The sequence below is a fragment of the Pelodiscus sinensis genome, chromosome 11, assembly GCF_049634645.1.
Source record: "Pelodiscus sinensis isolate JC-2024 chromosome 11, ASM4963464v1, whole genome shotgun sequence".
Classification (NCBI taxonomy): Eukaryota; Metazoa; Chordata; order Testudines; family Trionychidae; genus Pelodiscus; species Pelodiscus sinensis.
In genome coordinates, this window is record NC_134721.1 from 37771496 (window position 1) to 37795638 (window position 24143).

Below are 24143 nucleotides of genomic sequence, written 5' to 3' on the forward strand. Positions count from 1 at the left end.
GAACAGGGAATCATCAAGTAGTGACGGATGGCAGAATAAGGAGCAATGGAGTTACAGTGGGGGAGGTCTAGGTTGGATATTAGGAAAAACTTTTTCACTAGGAGGGTGGTGAAGCACCGGAATGGGTTACCTAGGGAGGTGGTAGAATCTCCATCCCTAGAGATTTTTAAGAGTTAGCTTGACAAAGCCCTGGCTGGGTTGATTTTGTTGGGATTGGTCCTGCTTTGGGAAGGGGGCTGGACTTGATGACCTTCTGAGGTCTCTTCCAGCTCTATGATTCGATGATTCTATAAGTGAGCCATTTCCTGTTGCCTATACCCAGCTTCTGACAAACTGAGGCTATTATCCCTGCCCATCCTGGGAAACAGCCAGTCATGGATCTATCCTCTATGAATTTTTTTGAATCTTGTTACAGCGTTGGGCTTCACAACATCCTCTGGCAAAGAGTTCCACAGGTTGACTGTGCACTGTGTGAAGATATACTTTAATTTATTTGTTTTAAACCTGCTGTTGATTAATTTCATTTGATGACACCCCCCCCCTCCAGGTTTTGTATTATAAGTGTAACTCTTCTGCCATGCCGAGTTAATAGCAGCAAGGGCCGAGTTCAGTATCTAGAGGTCTCCTCCCAACAAGGTAATACAACACCAGCTCGAGCCCCCACCCAGTGACCTGAGAAATCTTACATACACCTCTGGGTGCCTCAAAGAGGCAATTCTTCCCCTCTCGCAAGCACAGAGCCTCAGTATAGCAGCAAACCTTTAATAACATGAGGTAACCGACATCAGCATTAACTTGGGAAAACACCACAAGTTGGATTCATAGACCAACATGAGCCTCCCCCCCATCCCTCCCCCCCAGCCACGAATCTCCCAAAGTCCCAAAGTCCAACACCCCAAAAGTCTCTGCCCCGGGTCAGTGCTTCCCCAGGGTTCAAAACTTCACCCGGCAGGATTTTACAATCCCAACCTGGAGGGGGCGGGGATTGATACACCTTACGTGGTCTGCCGATGGCTCCACCTCTCCGTAGGGTTCTGCTGCTGCCGTCAATGTGAGTCCATCCACCACACTCCACCTGTCATCCAGTGAGCTGCCTCAGCTGTCCCATAAACTGTCCGGCTCCGCCAGCCGTCTCGGTCCACGCCCCTGGCCGCCAGCTGGTTTCTCCTGCAGCTGCTCCACTGGCTGTCTGCTGCCGCTCCTACTGGCCACAGGTCGGCCCAGCCAGACGCTCTGCTGTCCGCCTGCACCCGCCGGTCGTCCCCGCCAGCCGCTCTGCTGTCCGCCTGCATCCACCGGTCGTCCCCACCAGCTGCGCTGCTGTCCGCCTGTGCTTGCAGGTTGTCCCTGCAAGCCGCTCTGCTGTCCACCTGCACTTACTGGTTGTCCCTGCAAGCCACTCTGCTAGTAGCTCCGCAGTATAGCACCAGGCTCCCCTCAGCAACAGTGATTTCAGCTCTTCCACAGCATAGCGCCAGGCTCCCCACAGCAACAGTGATTTCAGCTCTTCCACAAGGTCAGCTCATAATACAGGAGCCTCAGTGCTAGTGCTCCACAGTAAAGTCAACTCCACAGCTCGCAACTAGACTCCTAATGGAATCCAAATTAGTTCTAATATTCCACAGTGTCAAGAGTGCAATTGGTGTTATTTAGGTCCTCAGACAGGGGGAGGGAGACAGGACAGACTAGGTACAAAGACCTGTTCCCAGCTTCTCTCAACTTGACTGGGTTTGGAACCAATGCCCCTTGTCTAGCAAGTGCTACTTAGTTTATGGTGAATCCCTCTGTCATAAACATTTCCACCATTCCATTGTCCTTGATTCACGTAATCAGGGTAACAACAATTTTATCCCCCCTGCCTCAATAACAGAGAGACTGGGGATCCCACAGTGACCACTTGGACTGCTGTGAGCACATACTAGACGGGGTGGGTGTCTATGCAAATTGGGTGTATCTATGCAAATGAGATCAGCTCCTGAAGTCTCTTTGCACCACTCACCACAGTTCACCACCAGATGTCAGGGTAGAGCATACTGTGACCCTGCTTACATAAGAAGTAATAAGTAATACTTAACTACTTTCTCTACACAAGTCATGATTTTATAGACCTCAATCATATCCCAATTTAGATCTCCCTTTTCCAACCTGAAAAGTGCTAATCCTATTATTCTGTCTTCATACAGAAGTTGTACCATACCCCTAATCAGATTATTGCTCTTTTCTGAACTTCCTCCAATTTCAATATATCTTTTTTGAGATGGGGAGAAATATCTGCAAACAGTGGTTAAGATGTTGGCATACCATGAGTTTATATAGAGACAATATGATATTTTCTGTCTTCTTTTCTATCTCTTCTTAATGATTCCTAACATTTATTCACTTTGACTGCCACTGCCCATTGAGTGGATATTTTCAAAGAACCATCCAAATGACTCCAAGTTCCCTCTCTTACGTGGTAACAACTAATTTAGATCCCCATAATTTTTGTAGTTGGGATTATATTTTCCAATGTGCACTACTTTGCATTTATCAACACTGAATTTCATCTATCATTTTGTTGCCCAGACACTCAGTTTAGAAAGATCCTTTTGTAGCTTTTCTCACACGTACTGGGACTGAGCTATCTTGAGTAGTTTTATATCATCTGTAAATTTCACTGGTTCATTATTTTCCCCTATTTCCAGATCATTTACAAATATATTGAATAGAACTCATCCCAGAACATGCCCATGAGGCATAACACTAGTTACCTCTCTCCATTCTGAAAACTGACCATTTATACCAGTGATGGGCACCCAAGACGATCTCCCAGGATAGGGTAGTTTCGCTAACTACATTTGTATGCCTAAAATTTGCGGGTTGTGCCAATTGAATCATAGCAGCACTTTCATTCGATGCACAGGGAGCGCACTGTTCTTATAATAAATGTTGTGTGCAATCAAGTACCCTTGTTTTACATGCATGTCTCTTTAGTAATACCACTAGGGAAAAAAAATGTGGCAACCCTGTGCATGGTCAACAGAAAACATCATGTCTCAAAGGCCACTCATAAAACACAGTCTGCCTGTTGTCCACCATTGATTTATACCTATCCTTTGTTAATCCATGAAAAGACTCTCCTTCTTATCCCATGACAGCTTACTTTGCTTAAGAGTAATTAACACAAGTAAAATATAAGAATGATTAATAAAGATCAAGAATAAAAAATTCAGCAGTTCTCCTGCCTTTAAGTTTTTGCCTGGTAACTGCACTGCAAAATAAGCCTCTAAGGGATCTTATTAAAATGGGTAGCAAACAATTGTTAACCAAGCAGGATCCTTTTTAAAATTACAGTGCAAAATAGCAACGTAACTAACGATAATTAGGAAAAAGTGTCATAAATGTTTAATAAGAAGGTATTTGTGCAATAATTATCTATTCTATTATTCCATATTTTGAATTCTGGGGCTTTCTTAATCAATCAATTCACTTTACTAATGTGAAGATCTTATCTAACAAGCTGTTATCTGGTTCCCATCACTAAGTATCTGAATGCATCAATTGTATAAAATAATACCAAAAAATGTTGGAGAATCTCACAGGAAACTAAGCGTTGGTCTACACTAGGCAGTTATTTCAAAATAACCTCCATTATTTCAAAATAATAAGCAGAGCATGTCCACATACTAAGCTTGTTATTTCGATATAACGGTCATTTCAAAATCTGTACTCCTGCTTTCCTCGGGAAATTACACTTATTTCAAAATAGTTATTTCAAAATAGCAGCAGTGTGGTGCTCCGCTGCTGCTATTTTGAAATAACTACTCCCCAAAATCATCTGAAGTAATTACTCTGCACTGCTTTCTTGGGCTCCAAGTTGAGGTAGCATGTCCACAATAACGGAGCCTGCCTTAGACTAATTGCGAGGCTCCCCCATAGTGGGGACACGCTATTTTGATTGTTATTTCGGAAGTTATTTCAAATCTAGTTATTTCAAAATAATTTCCTAGTGTAGACATGACCCAAATGTTTCACAAGTGCAGATGATAAAGGTTTTTCTTGTAGACATTTGCTGCCTGCTGAAGAGCTGATTTTCCCTTTTCTTTCTTGGGATAGCATAACATTTCTATTTTTATTTAGTTTAGTCTCTCAGTCAGCCATGATTCTGGTAATCTCTTTCTTCAATTTGTTATGGTGCATGATTTCACTGCCTCAGGGATTAAGATAGTGTTTAACATTTGGAAATCTTAGACAAGCAGTGGGAGAACCTCAAAACCTCAGGTTACATTCAGTCTGGATTAGCAGCTAAACATTCAGATACTTATTCAAACCATTTCAGTGTGTAAAATAGGACTAATGAACTCATAGGTTCATGCTCTTTTATGAGATTCCTGTACCCTCCAGATGGCCCCTGAAATTCCATAAAAGGTTTTAACAAATTACTGTACTTCACCATTTCCAAACCTGGTGAGAAACTAGAGGTGCAGAGGAACTACAAACCAAGGAAGGAATACTTTTCATTTGGTTTGACTCAAGTTATGGTCTAGGAGCAAAAGGAATAGGAGCAGTGCTCCCTCTAAGCTGCACGGCAGCACAGCCCTGCAGCTGCTTGCTTAATAAGCCTGGTCCAGCCAGGAACTCAGGACTCATTCACAGAGCGGTCTGGCAGGGGGAGGGACACTTCTCCCTTGGCTACAGCAGCAAGTCCCTGCTGAGGACAGAGCAGCAAGTCTCTCCCAGCTGGTATGGACACGTCCCCTCTCTACCAGCTGGAAGAGACTCACTGCTCTGTCAGCAGGGAGCCACTGCTATTTCCTGAGGGAGAAGTGCCCTTCCCCCTGCTAGGCAGCTCCACGTGTAAGTTCTGAGCCCCTGGCTGGGCAGGGGTGATTAAAGACCTGTGGCTCCACATTGCTGCACAGCTTAGAGGGAACACTGAATAGGAGAAGTGGTATCTTATTTCATCCATCCAAATTTATGGGTCATAATGCTGGTAGTTATGTAATTCACCCTCAGATCTCACTGTTACACAATAATACATTTTTAATTTAACACTTACCATTGGGAAATTCTGACCCTTTGCTAAATTGTATGTGGCAAAAATACAACCCATAATTCTACAGACAGATTGTGTGTTTTTGTTCTTTTAAAACTTATTTTAAAAAGGTTTCTCTGCCAAAAAGCAGTTTTCTACCCACCATCAAGATTTCTCCAGACAAGTACCATTAAGACCATAATGGACATGGTCAATCACATCCCAAATTGCTCTCTTAAGCATATTAAGAGAAAAAATTGGAATGAATACTAGATTTTTATGCATTTATTTTTGTGGAGGGCAGGGGTAAGAAAAATACAAAGGAGCTAGTCTTCCCAGTGAGGAAAATTGAAAGGAGCATAAACTCTGTCAAATGATGTATAAAAATATAATAAGAAAAGACAAAAAGGCGTTTGAAGAACAGCTAGCCAAAAATTTAAAAAGTAACAGCAAAAAAAAATGTAAGCACATTGTAAAAGGAAGATATTGAGGCACCAGTTTGTGTCAAATGAGCACCAGTTTAATTGTAAGTGTAAAGGAAAGGCAGCATTGTGAGATACAGGAGATGTAAAATAAAAACAAAATTTGATTGGATGACCAACAGAAACCCCGCTTTTAGGGAAGTAAGTAACTCAGACAGCAATATGCAACAAAGTGCTGATTACCCTAAATGGAGCAGATGAAAGTTTTTGTAGGGGCAGAATGAGACAACAAAAATCTAACGTCAGCAATTGTCAGGCGAGTGGAGGAGTACCAAAATACCGAAACAGGGTATATAAGGTTGGATGGAACAGACCAAGAACAGACGGGTTGTGAATCCAAAAAGCTAGGTCTGATCAACCAGAGCTCCCCCCCCAGCACTGAATCTTGCTTCCGCACATAAGCTCCGAAAGGGGAACAAATAAGCTCCGAAAAGGGAACAACACTGGTCGTAAGTTGCAATGAAAAATCCAAAAAAAGGAAAAACATAAAGAAAAGAATAACTCCTGAATCTAAGCAATGCTTCTATCTTTCTTAACGTGAGTAGTATATACAGGCAGTCCCCGGGTTATGTACAAGATAGGGACTGTAGGTTTGTTCTTAAGTTGAATTTGTATGTAAGTCGGAACTGGTACATATTGTAGGGGAAACTCTAGCCAAACATTTCTCCAGAGCTCAGATTTATTCTCCCACACCTCACTTCCCTCAGTCCTTTATTCTCAAGCTGAAGTGTCTGCTGAGAAAAGCCGCTCCGCGTCTCCCTGGTCTGCTGGGGGGGAGGGGGGGGGCTCTAGCTTTGCGTCTCCCTGGTCTGCTGGGGGGAAGCAGCTAATGCGGGGTTGCCTCACCCCGTCTGTAAGTAGGGATCCGATGTAAGTCGGATCCATGTAACCCAGGGACTGCCTGTATTTGTTAAGTCCATAAATTGTTTAAAGGTAAATCAGGAGGTTATATCTGTAGGAGAAATTATTATTTCTTGTTTTTCTTGTATTTCTTGTACTGGTTTTCTACTTTTTTTTGTATATTATATTGTCTTAAAAGAATCAAAAATAGTGAATTGGTTTAAATGAAAAAATAATTAAAAGTAAATAGAAAAAATAGAAAATCTTTGTTTGACCCTAAAGAGAAGTATTCCTCTGTCTGTGATTTCAAACCCTTTCAAGAACCAAACCCGGTTACCGAAACACACCAGTAGCAGGAAGCCTCTGTGACGGGGAGCTTCCGCCCCGCACTCAGGGTGCTCGGGGGGACGCCGGGTGCACACACCGGGGGGCGGGGAGCCCGTACGGCCCCAGCACGGCGGGCTGCGCAGACGCGCCAGGACCCGGCGCGGAGAGCGCCGGGAGGCAAAGGGCGCCGACAGACAAGGCCCAGGAGGGAGGGGCCAGAGAGGCGCGGGCTGATGAGGTCACGGGGGAAGGGAGGCTCTGGGGCGTCGCGGAGGAAGTGACGGACAGGGGGAGTGGAGCCGGCGGGGGATTTAAACCTGGGGCCGGCACTGCGAGAGGGGAGGAGGAGAACGGAGCGGCAGGGAGGAAGGAGAAGGAAGAGGTGAGGCCAGATAACGCGGCAGGGGCGAGCCTTAAGGACTGGTGGAGTAGGAAGCGGCCCAGGGCAGGGTGGTGGAGCCCGTGAGCGGGTGTGTTTTGGGGCACTTCCCCCATCCGCTAGGGAGGGACCGTGGGTCCCTGCCTTCAGGGCCCTGGGCCGGGGTTCGGAGAGGGGGCGGGCCTGAACCCCCCTACTCCGTTGACCGACGGATCCAGCTCAGGGTGCATACTCAAGCGAACGAAATAGAGGGCCATCGGCCGTGTTGTTGGCGCACTGTGACGGACTTGTTTACAGCCTCCTAAACAACTAGTAGGGCCACTGCATGATTTAGATCGGAAAGCTCAAAGACGATAAGGTCATTGCGGAGAAACTAAGTGAATTCTTTGCTTGTCTTCCCAGCTGAGAACGCCAGGGAGATTCCCAAACCTGAGCCATCTTTTTTAGGTGACAAATCTGAGGACTTGTCCCAGACTGAGGTGTTATTAGAGGAGGTTTTGGAACGAATCGATACACAGTAACAAGTCACCGGGACCAGATGGCAATCACCCATGAGTTCAGAAAGAACTCAAATGTGAAATTGTGGAACTACTAACTGTATCCTTTAAATCTGTCCTTTAAATCAGCTTCTGTACCAAATGACTGGAAGATAGCTAATGTGACACCAATTTTCAAAAGGAGCTCTAATGGTGATCCTGGCAATTACAGCCTAGTAAGTTTAACTTCAGTACCAGGCAAATTGGTTGAAACTACAATAAAGAACAGAATTGTCAAACACATCAACATAAATTCCCCTGGAAAGACAACTGGAGGGGGTTACTTAGTGAGGTGGTAGAATCTCCATCCCTAGAGGTTTTTAAGTCCCAGCTTGACTAAGTCCTGGCAGGGATAATTTAGTTAAGGTTGGTCCTGCTTGGGCAGGGGGCTGGACTTGATGACCTCCTGAAGTCTCTTCCAACCCTTGGATTGTATGATTCTATGACTTTGCTGAGGAAAAGTCAACCTGGTTTCTGTAAAGGGAACTCATGCCTCACTAATCTACTACAATTCTTTGGGGGGGGGGGGCAACAAGCGCGTGGACAAGGAGAATCCAGTACAAATGGTGTACTTAGATTTCAAGAAAGCCTTTGACGAAGTCCCTCACCAAAGGCTCTTAAGCAAAGGAAGCTGTCATGGTTTAAGAGGGATAACTGGTTAAAAGATAGGAAACAAAGGGTAGGAATAAATACTCAGTTTTCAGACTGGAGAGAGGTGTTCCTCTGAAGTCTGTACTGGGACCAATCCTACTCAACACATTTATAAATGATATAAGGGGTAAACAGTGAAGTGGCAAAATTTGCAGATGATACCAAACTGCTCAAGATAGTTAAGAATGAAGAAGACTGTGAAGAGCTTCTAAAGGATCTCACAAAACTAGGTGACTGGGCAACAAAAGGACAGATGAATTTGAATGTCTATAAATGCATATTGGAAAACATAATCCCAAGAATATGTATAAAATGATGGGGACTAAATTAGCTATTACCACTCATGAGAGAGAGATCTTGGAGTCATTGTGGATAGTTCTCTGAAAACATCTATTCAATGTGCAGTAGCAGTAAAAAAGCATTAAAAGAGAGATAGAGAATAAGACAAAGTATTTCTTCTCATACTGCACAGTCAACCGGTGGAATTCTTTGCCCGAGGATGTTGTGAAGACCAGAACTTTATCTAGCTCTTTTCTGAGCCCTTTAAATTCACAATGGTTAGGTACATCAATGGCTGTTAGCCAGGATTGATTGGAATGGTGTCCCTAGCCTTTGTTTGTCAGAGGCTGAAAATGGGTACAGTGGAGGAATCACGTATTTTGTTCATTCCCTCCGGGGTATCTGGCATTGGCCTCTGTTGGAAGACAGGTTACTGCGCTAGACAGACCTTTCGTTTAACCCAGTATGGCCAGTGTTATGTTCTTATGGGTGTGTTGATCATTGGTTTAGCAATTTAGTATTTCGCTGATCATATGATTTATTGCCTTTTAGTTGGTAAGCCCAGTAATTAAAATAATCAATAATAAATCAAAACAAAAAATTGAGACATTAGCCAACCCAACAACAAGCAAACTGATATGGTATTAGTATCTAAAACTGAGATCCTCCACTGTCAAAGCCTTGATAGGCGCTACACTAGCGCTCCGCTAGTTCGAACTTAATTCGAACTAGCGGAGCGCTTAGTTCGAACTAGGTAAACCTCATTCTACAAGGACTAAGCCTAGTTCGAATTTACAAGTTCGAATTAAGGGGTGTGTAGCCCCTTAATTTGAACTAGTGGGAGGCTAACCCTCCCCAGCTTTCCCTGGTGGCCACTCTGGCCAACACCAGGAAAACTCTATTTCCCCCCTCCCGGCCCCGGAGCCCTTAAAGGGGCACGGGCTGGCTACGGTGCCCATGCCAGGTGCAAGCCTGCCAGCACCCAGCCAGCAGACCCTGCACCTGGCACGGCTCAAGCCAGCCACCCGATGCCCCCCAGCCCTCTCCCTCTTCCCGGGACCAGGCTGGCGGCTCCCGGGAGCTTGCCCAGAACCGCAAGAGGCGGGTACCCGCCTGGTCTAGTGCGGACATCGTGGACCTCGTCCATGACCTCCGCACTAGGCACAGGAAAGTGGCCGTCTAGGGCAGAACAGCTGCCAACCTGGCCACCCAGGAGCAGGTTTGCATGAAAATCAAGGTGGTCTACTGAGACCCCCGACCCTGAGCCCTGAGCTTACAATGGCTGTACTGGGTCAGACCAAATGTCCATCTAGCCCAGTAGCCTGTCTGCCGACAGCGGCCAACCCTAGGGACTCTGGAGGGGATGGACCGAAGACAGTGACCAAGCCATTTGTCTCGTGCCATCCCTCTCCAGCCTTCCACAAACTTTGGGCAGGGACACCACTCCTACCCCCTGGCTAATACCATTCCATGGACCCAACCTCCATGACTTTATCTCACTTCTCTTTACGCTCTGTTCTAGTTCTAGCCTTCACAGCCTCCTGCAGCAAGGAGTTCCACAGGTTGAATCTTTGCTTTGTGAAGAACAACTTTCTGTTACTAGTTTGAAGCCTGCTACCCATTCATTTCCTTTGGTGTCCTCTAATCCTTGTATTATGGGAACTAATGAAGAACTTTTCTTGATGCACCCTTTCCACCCCACTCATGCTTTTATAGACCTCTATCCTATCCCCCCTCAGTCTCCTCTTTTCTAAACTGAAAAGTCCCAGTCTCTTTAGCCTCTCTTCATATGGAAGTCCCAGTCTCTTTAGCCTCTCTTCATATGGGACCTCTTCCATACCTCTGATCATTTTAGTTGCCCTCCCCTCTCCCAGCCTCTTTCTTCCCCTCTCCCACCTCCTTTTCCCAGTCTCCCCGAGTTTTGTTCAATAAAGAGAGATTCTATTTTTGACCACACGTTTTCTTTATTTTGTACATCAGGAAGGGGGGCTAGGGAGGGGTAAGTGGAAGGAGGTGCGGGAGAAATGGGTCACGAGCCCCCGATGGGGAGGACTAGGCTGGCTCTGCAGGCTTCTGGGGGTGGAACCTCTCCTGCAGCCCCCCAATTGCCACCTCTCCTCAGATGGCAGCCTGCGGCAAGTGCAGCCGGTCTGATGGCCGAGTGCTGTGATGTGCCCAGTGTGGGCACTCAGGGCACTCCAAGCCAGGACTGCTTTGCAAGCGGGGCACCCCTGAGAACTGTCTGTCCAGGGTGGAGGTCGGGTCCCTTTAAGCACAGCCCTCGGCTAGCCTGAGGCAGCAGCTCCACGCTCTTAAGTCCTCATCTGATGCCCTGCTGGCACTGCTTCCGGCCATCCTTAACCCCGGTTCAAGGTCTACTTAATGTGGACATGCTAGTTCGAATTAGCAAAACGCTAATTCGAACTAGTTTTTTAGTCTGGATGCGTTAGTTCGAATTAGCGCTGTAGTGTAGACATACCCTATGAGAACAGGAAGGACTCTCCCAAGAGACAGAAGCTAGGCTGATGGAAAATACTGCCATATCTCTACCCAGAAAGATAATGAGCAAATCAGTTTGCAAACATCTTGAAGATAAAGTGATACGGTGATAATAAACAGTCAGCATGTATTTGTCAAGAACAAACCAACCAAATAGCTTTCTTTGACAGAGTAACCAGTCTTGTGCATGTGGGGAAGAGGTAGACATGATACACCTTGCCTTTAGTAAAGCTTTTGATACCATCTCACATGACCTTCTCATAAAAAAAACGAGAAAATATAACTTATAAGATGGTGCAAAATTGGTTGAAAACTATTTCTTGAAAGCCACTCGCCAGCCCTGCACTGCACATGAGCAAGAGCCGCATTGCGCTTGCACGCGCCGCCGATAAATGGGGCGCGCGGATGAAATCTACTCGCCACGGGTGAGTAGATTCTATAGTTTGTCAAGCCCTGACCATAAGCAATACATAAGTAGTAAATCTTCCATTCTACTGTGTATGGATTAGGACTCAACTGGAGTATTGTGTTCAGGTTTAAGCAGCACATTTCAGGAAAAATGTGGACAAACTGGAGAAAGTCCAGAGAAGAGCAAGAGAAATGATTAAAGGTCTAGAAAACATGACCTATGCGGTAAGATTAAAAACAAATGGGTTTGTTTAGTCTGGAAAAAGATTGAGAGGGGACAATATAGCAGCTTTCAAGTACATAAAAGGTTGTTACAAGGAAGAGGGAGGTAAATTGTTCTTCTTGATGATAGGACAAGAAGCAATGAGCTTTAAATTACAACAAGGGAGGTTTAGGTTGGATATTAAGAAAAGCTTCTCGTCAGGGTGGTTAACCACTGGAATTAATTACCTTGGGAAGCTGTAGGATCTCCATCATTAGAGATTTTTAAGAGCAGGTTAGAAAAACACCTGTCAGAGACAGTCTAGGTTAGGCTGGGCAATAATTTTTGGCCGGGGTGGAGCCTAAAAAGAGAAGCTTTTCTGTTACCAATCAGCTGATTCATTCACAAGTTAAATCATAATGATGAGGCTGGGATGCTACAGTCAAGAATGCCTCCAAATGAAGGACTAGTGCAATTTAAGATGCGCTGGAGTCCTCTCCTCCCACTGTGATGTGTTACCGGCCTTCCCATAGATGAAATAGCCTCAGACAGCTCTCTCCTACCATGTTCCCATTGGGCTTTTGCAACATGCGGATTACCTTTTTGGCAAGGGTGTGTGGTTCTCTATTGAAAGATGTGTGAAATTAAGAAAAGTTCAGTGAAACTCCACTGCACTGGATGGGAACTGTAGCTAGGCAAGCCGTCCAGTAGAGGAAGCATCATTTTGACTGGGATCTGGCCCGTAGAGGCCCTTTTGCCCACCCCCGGCCTAGGTAATACTTAGACCCTCCATGAAGGCAAGGGACTGGACTAGATGGTCTCTTTTGACCCATCATTATTGACCGAACTTGGAAGCATTCTAAATTTTTCCAGCATGTTTGGATAATGCACAAGTTTAGGTCAGTTACTAAACATGAAAGATCTTCGAAAGAAACTACTGAAACACCATTCCTCTGTGATCCCTAATCTATAGCACCATTACGTTGTGCCTACAGCAGCACATTATTGTAGTGTACCAATGTGGTCAACCAGTTAGTGAGGCAGTCAGAAGACATACCCCTATGTCAAAAGAACAAACAATTCTTAGAGGGCTGAAATCCTTCACCTATCCCAATGGGCCAAAAGACTTGCCAGGCTCTTCAGCAAGGCTCATAGAAGGGGCGAGGCCTCAGACAGAATGGGGGCTGGGGCTATCCTTCCCCAGGAAGACCTCAGCATTGCCCAGAGTGTACTGAGCAGTACTCTGGCAACGATTTAAAGGGCTCAGGGTATGTCTACACTACAAAGTTAATTCAAACTAACAGACGTTAGTTCGAATTAACTTTGATAGGCGCTACACATACAAACCGCTAGTTCGAACTTAATTCGAACTAGCGGAGCGCTTAATTCGAACTAGGCAAACCTCATTCTATGAGGACTAACGCCTAGTTTGAATTAACTAGTTCGAATTAAGGGCTGTGTAGCGACTAAATTCAAACTAGTGGGAGGCTAGCCCTCCCCAGCTTTCCCTGGTGGCCACTCTGGGCACCACCAGGGAAACTCTTCTGTCCCCCTCCCGGCCCCGGAGCCCTTAAAGGGGCACGGTTTGGCTACGGTGCCCATACCAGGTGCAAGCCTGCCAGCACCCAGCCAGCAGACCCTGCACCTGGCACGGCACGAGCCAGCCACCTGCTGCCACCCAGCCCTCTGCCTTTTCCTGGGACCAGCCTGGCAGCTCCCAGGAGCCTGCCCGGGGCCGCAAGAGGCGGGCGCCCGCCTGGTCTAGTGCGAACATCGTGGACCTCATCCACGATGTCCGCCCTAGGCACAGGAAAGTGGCCATCTAGGGCAGGAGAGCTGCCAGCCTGGCCACCCAGGAGCAGGTTTGCATGAAAATCAAGGTGGTCCACTGAGACCCCCGACCCTGAGCCCTGAGCTTAGAACATAAGAACATAAGAATGGCCGTACTGGGCCAGAACAAAGTTCCATCTAGCCCAGTAGCCTGTCTGCCAACAGCGGCCAACACTAGGTACCCTGGAGGGGATGGACTGAAGACAATGACCAAGCCATTTGTCTCGTGCCATCCATCTCCAGCCTTCCACAAACAGAGGCCAGGGACACCATTTCTACCCCATAGCTAATACCACTCAATGGACCCAACCTCCATGACTTTATCTAACTTCTCTTTAAACTCTACAGCCATGCTGTAGATGCCCTAAAACCTAGTACTCCTGAGGAAATTGCAGTGCTAACCTGCTGCTGCATAAATGGAAAGAGACCCTAAAACACAGCTAAAAACTGTTTTGCGCAAAAAAGCCCCGATGGTGAAAATGGCAATTGGGGCTTTCTTGTGCAAAACTGCGTCTAGATTGGCATGGACGCTTTTCTGCAAAAAGACGCTCTTTTCCGCAAATGCTTTTAAAGGAAAAACTTTTCCGTTAAAAGCATTTGCGGAAAATCATGCCAGTCTAGACGTAGCCCTATGTGTGCCTACTTGTTTTTCCACTTAGCACCAATAATGAGTGTTGTGAGTCTTTAATAAGCCTGTCCTCCTAATTCCTAGAGAACTCTAGCTTAAAATTTTTTGTTTGGTTTGGTATGATTGCTTTGTTTCAGGATGAGATTTTTAAAGTCATTAGGAGATATGGATGTTCAATTCCCATTGCTACCCAATATCTTTGTAATGGCTATTTGCTCAGTTAACAGGTTATCAAAACATTTCAACTGAATAGAAAAGACACAACTATTCACTGGGTTATCATCAGAATGACCCTCCTACACCCATCTCACCCTAAACCTGCTTATCAAAATGTCTCCTAAATAAAACAATTTTTTGCTTCTGCATATTAGAATTACTTCTTCCTTTGCTACTGTGCTCCAGAATATATCTCAATATTAGAACAGCTTTCTTTTCTCTTGAGTTAGACTAATTGTTTTCACAGTTTAACTTTGAGATCCATCCATTTCTGGAGATGTAAAGGAAGCTAAAGGAACATACCCTGGCATGTGTAGGAAAAATTATAGACTGGAGAGATGAAAAACTCTTCTCTGAGTTCACCTAAGCCTTCTCCCTGCCAGTCCATGTCTGTTCCCTACAATATATACCACGTCACTCTGGCAGGTTCCAGTCCTCTGTCCGGTCTGAGAGCCTGAGACGCTCCCAGAGGGTGTCTGGCTGCTCCCCGCTGGGACAGGATCCAGGCCCCTGGATGGGTCATTCTCTTCCAGCTGGGCAATCAACTGGGCCTTGGTTACTTTCCCCACGGGCAGGCCTCTCTCTCTGCACAGCCTGCCAAGGTCTGCCCTCAGGAGTTGGGTGTAGGCCATCTCCCTGCCAGTCCCCACGGTGTAGACTCATGGATCTAGTGCACACCTGGCCCTAAGGTCCTTGCTTCTACTGCGCCTTGACACTCACTGCTGGAAGCTCCATCCACCATTCCTCACTATCCGTCTGTTATGTAGTGCTTCAGGCCTTATTTCATGCACAATCTCACCCACGCCAGATGGCTTCCTTAAGCTGGGAAGAGATGCCTCGGTTGCACAGTTAGCAGTCTTGTTCTGGCTTTTGAGACACTATATGGTATCACAAGTTCTCATCTAACCGGTCAGCACCCTTGAGTCTTTTCCAGTATGGACATAACTCCCCATATTTCAAAATAATAAGCAAAGCATCCACACTACCAAGCCTGTTATTTTGAAACTAGCCAATTAGCCCATCATAAGATGGGATTTTCAGGTCTCTCCTCCACGTCAGTCTTCTCTCCTGGGCCTCTGGATTCTCGCTCCGTCTTTCTTTCTCTCTCTCTCTCTCTCTCTCTCTCTCTCTCTCTCTCTCTCTCCTCCTCCTCCTCATCCTTCTACTGCCTCCCCTCCCTCTCTCTCAGTTCTCCTCCACCTCCTGCCTCTCTCTCTGTCTCTCTCTTTCTCTTCTTCTCCCCCTCCTGCCTCTCACTCGGGGGACCGCGGAGCCCAAACGGCTGCAGAAGTCAGCCGAGTGATACGGCGGGAGGTGAAGGGGGGCGGGGCAGTGACAATCACAGCCAGGGGACGGGGCCTGGAGCCGCTGTCACGCCGCTTGTCACCGTCCCGCCCCCCTTCGCCTCCCACCGTGGTACTCTGCTGACTTCTGCGCCACTCAGCTGGGCCGCCGCGGGGCAGCAAGTGGCGCAAGCGGCTGTTGGGCCCCGCACTCCCCATGCAGCACGGGCCGCCCAGAGGGAACAGCCAGCATTTCAGGCAACAGCGCCGCCCAGAGGGAACAGCCAGCATTTCAGGCAACAGCACCCCCCCAGAGGGAACAGCCAGCATTTCAGGCAACAGCGCCACCCAGAGGGAACAGCCAGCATTTCAGGCAACAGCGCCCCCCCAGAGGGAACAGCCGGTATTTCAGGCAACAGCGCCCCCCCAGAGGGAACAGCCGGCATTTCCGGCAACAGCGCCGCCCAGAGGGAACAGCCAGTATTTCAGGCAACAGCGCCGCCCAGAGGGAACAGCCAGCATTTCAGGCAACAGCGCCGCCCAGAGGGAATAGCCAGCATTTCGGCGTTACAGACTCTCAGACACTAGGCTACTATATATATGATAAGGAGCTGGTTATTTTGAAATAACAACTCCTGTTTCTGAAGAGGAATAAGCTTATTTCAAAATAGTTATTTGAGGAGTTATTATTTTGAAATAACCTGGTAGTGTAGACATAACCTAAGACTGCTTTCTACATTTCTTCCTCCCACCTGATATCTGTCTTAAGGATTTTGTTATTTCGAAAAGTGTTAGACAGCATGTTATAAAATTGAATTCATCTGGAAAAATGAAAACTGTGTTTCTAAATCATGTAGGTATCTTTCTTCTATTTCTTTTATCACTGATGCTTGGAGCACCTTCCAATTTAAGACCAAATTGAGAACTTGAATGCTGTTTGCCATATCCCTCTTAAAATCCAGCCAAGCCTTGCATCTGAGATTCAGAATTTGGCAGTGGTGTCATTTATGATTTTCATGAAGCAAAGGTCTAGTCTGGAATACAGTGTTTAGGAGAGACCATGGCTTGCACTTTCTCACACAAAACAGAACTAGCAAAAGGAAAGAGGGATGTGATTATCCATTGCCTGCACCTTGTTTTGACATTTACACCAGTGCAAGGTGGATGTAAAATGCTACCTGGAATGAGCTTGGCCATCTCCTGAGTACCCTCTCACAGTCTGAGATAGCTCTGTGGTATCCTGCCTCAGTTTCCCTTCACTCACACTCCTCAGTAACTTCTACAAAGGCTTGCGTCCAATAACACCATTCTTCTTGGGATTCAGTCTATTAACAAACATAAAATAAACTGAAAAATAAAGTCGTTCACCCTAGTCTCCTGCTGGGCAGAAACTTTCCACCCTGACATTCATCTTTCTATTCTCACAGCATTTCTGAGCCTGAAGTCTGGATTTCTTTGCCTTCTTCACAAGCTTCCTTCCCCACTGGTGTCTTCATCTTGCTGACTCAGGAATCTGCAGGAGCCTTCTTACTCTCTCCAATGTTTACAGGAATCTGCCAGGAACCATCTGCAGCACTTTCTCTCTCCAGGTTTCTCCCTTAGCTACCGCAGGCCCAAAGGTGAAAGTAAGCCAGTGAACCCCAGTGTGCCTCTCTAGCAAGAAGGAACCAGCGGGTTGGGGCACTCGGCTGCAGGAGGAGGAACTGCGCACTTCCAGTCAGGCTCCTGCGGCTCTTCTGCAGGCTGCCTTGCTAAGCAACAGGCAGCCATGCAGGAAAGGGATAGCTGGGAGAGAGGCCCACTCACCAGTCCAAGTCAGTCCCAGCCCCGGACCCTTCCAGGGCACCATTTAGTTAGAGCAGGAGGAGCTGAATCTCCCCCATCAGATTTGCACCAGGACTCTGCTTGGCTCTTCCCCTTCCCATCACTGGCAGTCCTCTCCCTCTGGCGTTGTAGGGTGCAGACAAGTTGTGCACTTCCCTGTCATTCCCTGTTAGCTCCAGGAAGGAAAGAGGAAGCAGCTCTGGTATGAATCGAGGGGGAGGAGGGCCTTCAGCCCCTCCTACCCTACAGGCACACCCATCCCCTAGGCTCACATACACCAACCCCCTGTCCTGAGCCCCCACTCCTCCAGTCCCAACTCTGACTCCTGAATATCTCCCCATCCCAACCCCTCCCCTGAGCCCCTCCTCACTCTCAAACCTGATTCCTGCACTCCCACAAACACCCCAACCTGACTCCTGAACACCATACACCCCAGCCTCTTGCCTTGAGCCCCCCACACCTCCAAGCCCTGCCTCCTGCTTCCCACATTCTCACCTCCTGCTATTCCCCAACACTCTGTCTTGAGCCCTCCCACACTCCATCCCACCCTTAACATTTCTTACAGGTACTGACATATTGCAACACCACCCCTCAACCTCCTGCCTGAGGCTCCTCGCAGGGGGATTGCAATACAACAGTACCTATAAGAAATTTATTACTTTCACCCTAGTAGAAGGTGTTATTGGATAACCTGACCCAAAGGCGTAAATGACATCACACGGCACAGGATAGGTGAAAATCAAGCCCCACACATTGACAGATTTCTTTTTTAGAGGAGGAAAGTCTTTTCCCTTTCCTCCTTTCCAGGCAAGTACTCCTAGTTTTCACATATATTCTGATACTGCAAGTCCTGTAGTGCCTCAGACGACACAGAGCATTTTCAGTCTTACCTTTCCAGTTGACTTTGTTCCTTTCCAAATGCAAAAGTAGCAGATAGTCCAAGCAGCAAGAAGACACAATGCTAATTCCCAGCGGAGATTTCCAATATGTTCAATTCCATCAGATATGGCTAATACCCTGCGTCTACAAAAAAATTGTGATAGTGAAATACTAGAATATTAGCAAAACTATGAACAAAATAATTGTACAACATTTGGGTAAAAGAAAGGCTGCTCCAATTCAACACATAACTGGCAACTGTCTACTGAAAATACACCTTGCTGAGAAAGACAGGTTTAGAAGCAGTTACATGCAATGCGATTCCTACCTCTCATTGCTGTTATTATAATGTATCGCAGTAGCATCAAGCAGCCCCAACCTAGCCCACACCCATGCATCAAGCACTATACCAACATAGGCTAGTAGTCTTCATGGTGAGTTCTTCTGGCAGAAAAATATTCTAATGAAATTGTGACTTATGTTAATGAGTCCCTCATTAGCATATTTTCTGCCAGAAGAACTCGGAGTGAAGACGAAGCCATAGTGACAGAGAGCTTCTGCCTAGAACGGCTTCCAGTCTAAATAGTCAAGTCAGACAAAGGCTGGGAAAAAGCAGTATCATTTTCCCCATTTTGTAGATGGGAAACGGAAAGAAAGCAAATAGCTTGTCCAAGTTCATACAGGAAACCAGTGCCAGAACCACAAATTGAATCTAAGTCTCCTAAATCTCGGTGCAGTACTTTAGCCCCAGGACCACACCTTCCCCCACATCCTACTCTCTGGCCACTTTAGAATTACTTTCTTATATTGGGAATGCAGCTGTTCTTTTTATGTGCTTTGATTTTCAGTATCAACAATGGAACAATATTCCAACAATAATGGAATCACAAATGTGAATTCTCTGTTTGCCAGCTCCCTGTAAATAAAACATAACATTCTGTGATGACCTGAATAAGGAGGTTATGAGTAGGAACAAGAATTGCTTTCTGCTCAACTGATCCATTTATGAATCCCTTTAAGGGATTTCATCTCCTTTTAAAATTAAGAGAGCATCTATGGGGAATTAAAAGACATTTCTAAAGGAAGCTGAATTTACCAGGGCAGTCGAGAGGCTTACTATAGAAGTGTCTCAATTTAGCAGTTGAGATTAATTTAAAATGGCATTTTGTATTAATTACATAACCATAGATACCACAGTGTTTAGTGAACTCTAAACTGCTTCTTGCAAGTAATTAGCCATGTGCCCTGGAGAATAATTGCTCTCAATCACTTAGGTCCCTTTTAAATTTCCATTGATTCTGGCCACAGAAACAATATGGGGTTCTGCAGCTTGTTGTATGTGATGTAAAACTGGAATGATCTTGGAGTATCAGGGCCAGGGAGATTAAATTTGCCAAGTGGAAAGGAATGGACTATTCACAGACTAACGTTTTTCGTTTTTCTATGTATACCTCTTGTCTCCTGCCCTAAAACTTCTACGCATTGTACTCAACCAAACTTCACTGGGGGATCTGTATTCAATGTTATTTGCTATCTCAGAGACACAGGTCACACATTAGCCTACCTCTCAGTGGCACTGTGAAGATTCATTAGCTAACATTCATAAGTATTCTCATTTCCTGTGGTTAAAGACGCTAGATACAATGTATTATTATTAATTTTAATTACTGTCAGTAAAATCAGCAAGCCCCAGTCATCAATGGGCAGGACCGACACTGAGTCTCTTTTCCCCCCCCCCACCACACACACACAATAGATGGCAGCTCCTGCCCCGAGTGATACCTCTGCTTCTCCTAGCCCCGTCCCTTCCATCCTCAGAAGTGGGAGACAAGATGCTGGAGCCAAGTACTGGGTCAGGTGCTATGGTTGGGGAGACAAAAGCCTATCCAAGCTCTCACCCATCCCACCCCTTACACTGCTGCAGTGTGTGGTATTTCAAGTGCAGCATTATACTGCTATTACTGCTGCTGCCACCACTTTGATAACAAAGTGGACTTGGCTTTTTAGAATATTCCTATTTAGTTATTTTGGCACACCAACAAAATTTTCCTGAGGCACTCAAGAGAGAGAAGGGAAATGGCAATTTTTATAATTCACCTAGGTTTTAATGGAGTTTTTGGAGTTCAAGAAAAGTAAATGTTCCAGGGCTTTCTCCCTGCTGAATTTTAAAGTCTTGATGAAAACAAAGTTTGAAATTCTCAGAAAACTTGCAAGGACTTTCATACTGGAAAATAAAAACAAGGAGCCTGGTGCCACTTTAAAGACCAATCATTTTATTACAATGGTTACAATGGTTAGTCTTTAAGGGTATGTCTACACTACAGTGTTATTTCAAAATAGCTTATTTCAAAATAACGTGTCTACACATGAAATAGCGCGTCCTCACTGAGTGGACTTTGAATCGCATTTAAGGCTGGCCGGAACCAGTTCTGGCAGCACACCAGGTAAGGACTTACTGTGTGGGGCTGCTGCCTGAGGCTATCTGAGGTCTGTGCTTCAACGGACCCTCCCTGGACAGCCAGTTCTCAGCTTTCCCTGCTTCCTTGTCTACCTTGATGAGAGACAGCAAAGCATTTTGTCTCTGCGTGCCCTGGTTGTCCTTACTCGGGACACCACAGCACTCTGCAACCTGGAGCCAGAGCTTCTCTTGGATGCGTTGCTGTGCGCCTGGCTGCACTTTCTGCAGGCTGCCATCTAGGAGGTCCATCAGGGGGCTGTCAGTATCCAGGAGGCCCTGAAGGAGAGCTTCCAACCTAAGAGCCTCCCTGGTCTGCCCCATGGGGACTTGTGCCTCATTCTTCCCTTACGTCCTTCCACTTACCCCTCCCTAGCCCCCCTTCCTGATGTCAAATAAAATACACGTATTTTCATAAACACAAACTCTCTTTATTTAACAAAACTGGTGGTGGGGGGGAATGAAACTCTGGTCAGACTGAGGAAAGGAGGCAGGAGAGGGGAGGAGGAAACCTGGGAGGAGGGAGCTGGAAGGGGTAAGCAAGGGGAAGAAGGGAGAGGGGAAGCACAGGGTTCAGGGTTGGGGGTCTCGCTGGACCAACTTGATTGTCATGCAAACCTGCTCCTGGGTTCACATGTGGCCTTTGGTGGCCAGGCTGGCAGCTATCCTGCCATAGACAGCCACATTCCTCCATCTAGTGTGGAGATCATGGATGTTGGGGGAACCCCCCCCCCCAACCTGAATAAGGTCCATGATCTCCATCTTGGACCTGTCAGGCTCCTGGGGAGTGGTGGAGGGCTGGCTGCCAGCGGCTTGCTGGCTCATATTTTGGGGCCACTGGGTCAGGGGCAGTGACTGCTGGCTCTGGGCTGGCAGGCTTGGAGCTGGCATAGGCACAGTGGCCAGAGTCTACCCCTTTCAGAGCTCTGGGACGGAGGGAGGGAGAGGAGTGTTCTTGGTTGAAGCTGGGGTGGCCACCAGGGCACCCTGGGAAGGCTGGAAACCCCCTATTTCGAAATAAGTGTCTATACAGCACTTATTTCAAAATAGCTATTTCGAATTTGGTGTTATTCCTCATAGAATGAGGTTTACCAAATTCGAAATAAGCTATTTCGAATGTATTTTGAAGGAGCAGTTTGGCTGTGTAGACGCTAGTAAAGTTATTTCGCAATAACGCATGTCATTTCGAAATAACTTTGCTGTGTAGACATACCCTAAGGTAACACTGGACTTGTTTTTGTTGAAACAGACTAACATGGCTACCCCTGAAACTTGCCATAATGGCAAGAGTTAGGCTACCAAAATAGGGGTTACTGCCGTGTGGATGTGTGCACGAGCATACCCTCCATCAGTGGCTCTAAAATTAGAGAGTGTTCCACAAGCATCTTCTGATACCATATAATAAGGGGAAAGCCATTCCAGGTATAGTCACAGCAATTAACAAAGATCTTAACAAAATCTAACAGAAATAACAACATCATCAAAATTCTCATGAAAAAAAATCCTTGAAGAAACAGTACTTGATGAATTTCAATCAAGGAGAGAATGTTGAAATCAAGAGCAAGAACATGGGAGAGGTAAGGAATTTACCAGCACACAGGAACTGAAAAGAGGCCAGCACTCCATGGCTCTAGAGTAATGTCTATGTACCAATTAAAGGCCATTTTAATGTATCCAGTTCACAACTGCACAAGAAGTGCACAGAACTGCATATGAGTCAGTGACCAGGGACCTTGCAAACAGGGCCTGTTAACAGGGAGTTTGAAGAGGAAGTTGGGAAGGGGATAAGATACACTCACCATTCCTTAACATCTTTTCACTACACTCCTTCCCTTCCAGGAGGCAGTTAATAACTGAGGAATCTCTCAGAAGGAAGACAGGTATGCATGGTGATAGGTCTGCTGTTGTTACCTGCACAGCATGTGCCATGTTTGTCTTCCTCCCAGAAGAAAGAAGGGATTTCATCTGCACTAAGTGCAAGCTGGTCATCATTTTGGAAGAAAAAATTAGAGGACTGGAGGCCCAAGTATCGACCCTACATTCTATCAGAGAGGATGAAGACTTTCCTCAATAAAAGGCAGCATTTTATCCTGCAGGCACAGCAGGCTGAAAAGCCAGTCAGGACAGTACAGGACAAGGAAGAAAACTGTAACCTCTAGAATGAGAAGAAGGCAAACTGAGGTATCCCCCGTTCCTGTAGAGGTAAGTAACCGCTTTCAGGCTCTCTCAACAGGCACTGCAGTGGAAAATGCTTTGTCAGGGATCTCTCAGGGAAGAAATCAGAAGGGAACACCATCTACTGGAAAGCATAGGATTCATAGTCCTAGGGATGGGGGTTCCAGAATCACCACCTCCAAAAGAAGAAGACAGGTGGTGGTGGTTGGGGACTCCCTCCTAAGAGGGACTGAGTCGTCCATCTGCCATCTGGACCTGCTACTGCCATCTGGAAGTGTGCTACTTACTGGGGGCTCGCATTCAGGATGTGACCGAGAATCTTCTGAAAGTGATTAAACCTTCAGATCGCTACCCCTTCCTGCTTCTCCATGTAGGAATTAACAATACGACCAAGAATGACCTTGAGCAGCTCACAGCAGATTACGTAGCTCTTGGAAGAAGGATCAAGGAATTTGAAGCGCAAGTGGTGTTCTCGTCCATCCTTATATTTATTTATTAATTTGTTTATTTTATTTAAATATTTTTACCCCACCTTTCTATTTAAAATATTTAAAGCGGCTTACAAAAACAAACAAACAAACAAACAAACAAACAAACAAACAAACAAAATACAAGTATCAGAGGGGTAGCCGTGTTAGTCTGAATCTGCAAAAGCGGCGAGGAGTCCTGTGGCACCTTATAGACTAACTGAAGTGTTGGAGTATAAGCTTTCGTGGGCAAAGACCCACTTCGTCAGATGCAAAACAAAATACAAATATATATAAAATTTAAAATATGAGACCCCAGACAGACATAACCAGCTAAAAACATATAAAGAGGAGGAACACACACATACAGACTCAAACATGGTATCAAGTTACAGTGGGGGAGGTCTAGGTTGGATATTAGGAAAAACTGTTGAAGGTGGTGAAGCACTGGAGTGGGTTACATAGGGAGGTGGTGGAGTCTCCATCCCTGGAGGTGTTTAAGTCTCGGCTTTACAAAGCCCTGGCTGGGTTGATTTAGTTGTGATTGGTCCTGCCTTGGGCAGGGAGCTGGACTTGATGACCTCGTGAGGTCTCTTCCAGCTCTATGATTCTAAGAACAACTGCAGTGAATGCTGAATTAGGTTCAGTATGACGACAAATGTTCAATCACCTGCTTCATGCTGAACATATCTCACACTATGGATAAATATACAGAAAATCATACTAAAAATATAGCAGGGGTGAAGAACATAAAGCCCGGGGTCTGGAT

At 46.1% G+C, this 24143-nt stretch overlaps 1 protein-coding gene across 2 annotated transcripts in view; it reads right to left on the minus strand.

Moving 5' to 3' along the window:
- The window catches only part of LOC102448256 (sodium- and chloride-dependent GABA transporter 3), a 278291-nt gene that overhangs the window by 196778 nt on the left and 57370 nt on the right, over window positions 1-24143 (minus strand). For both annotated transcript variants that reach the window (XM_075939327.1, XM_075939326.1), the window contains exon 6: window positions 18289-18421. In XM_075939327.1, coding sequence (XP_075795442.1) covers window positions 18289-18421 — 133 coding nt within the window. The remainder of the gene's footprint in view (window positions 1-18288; window positions 18422-24143) is intronic.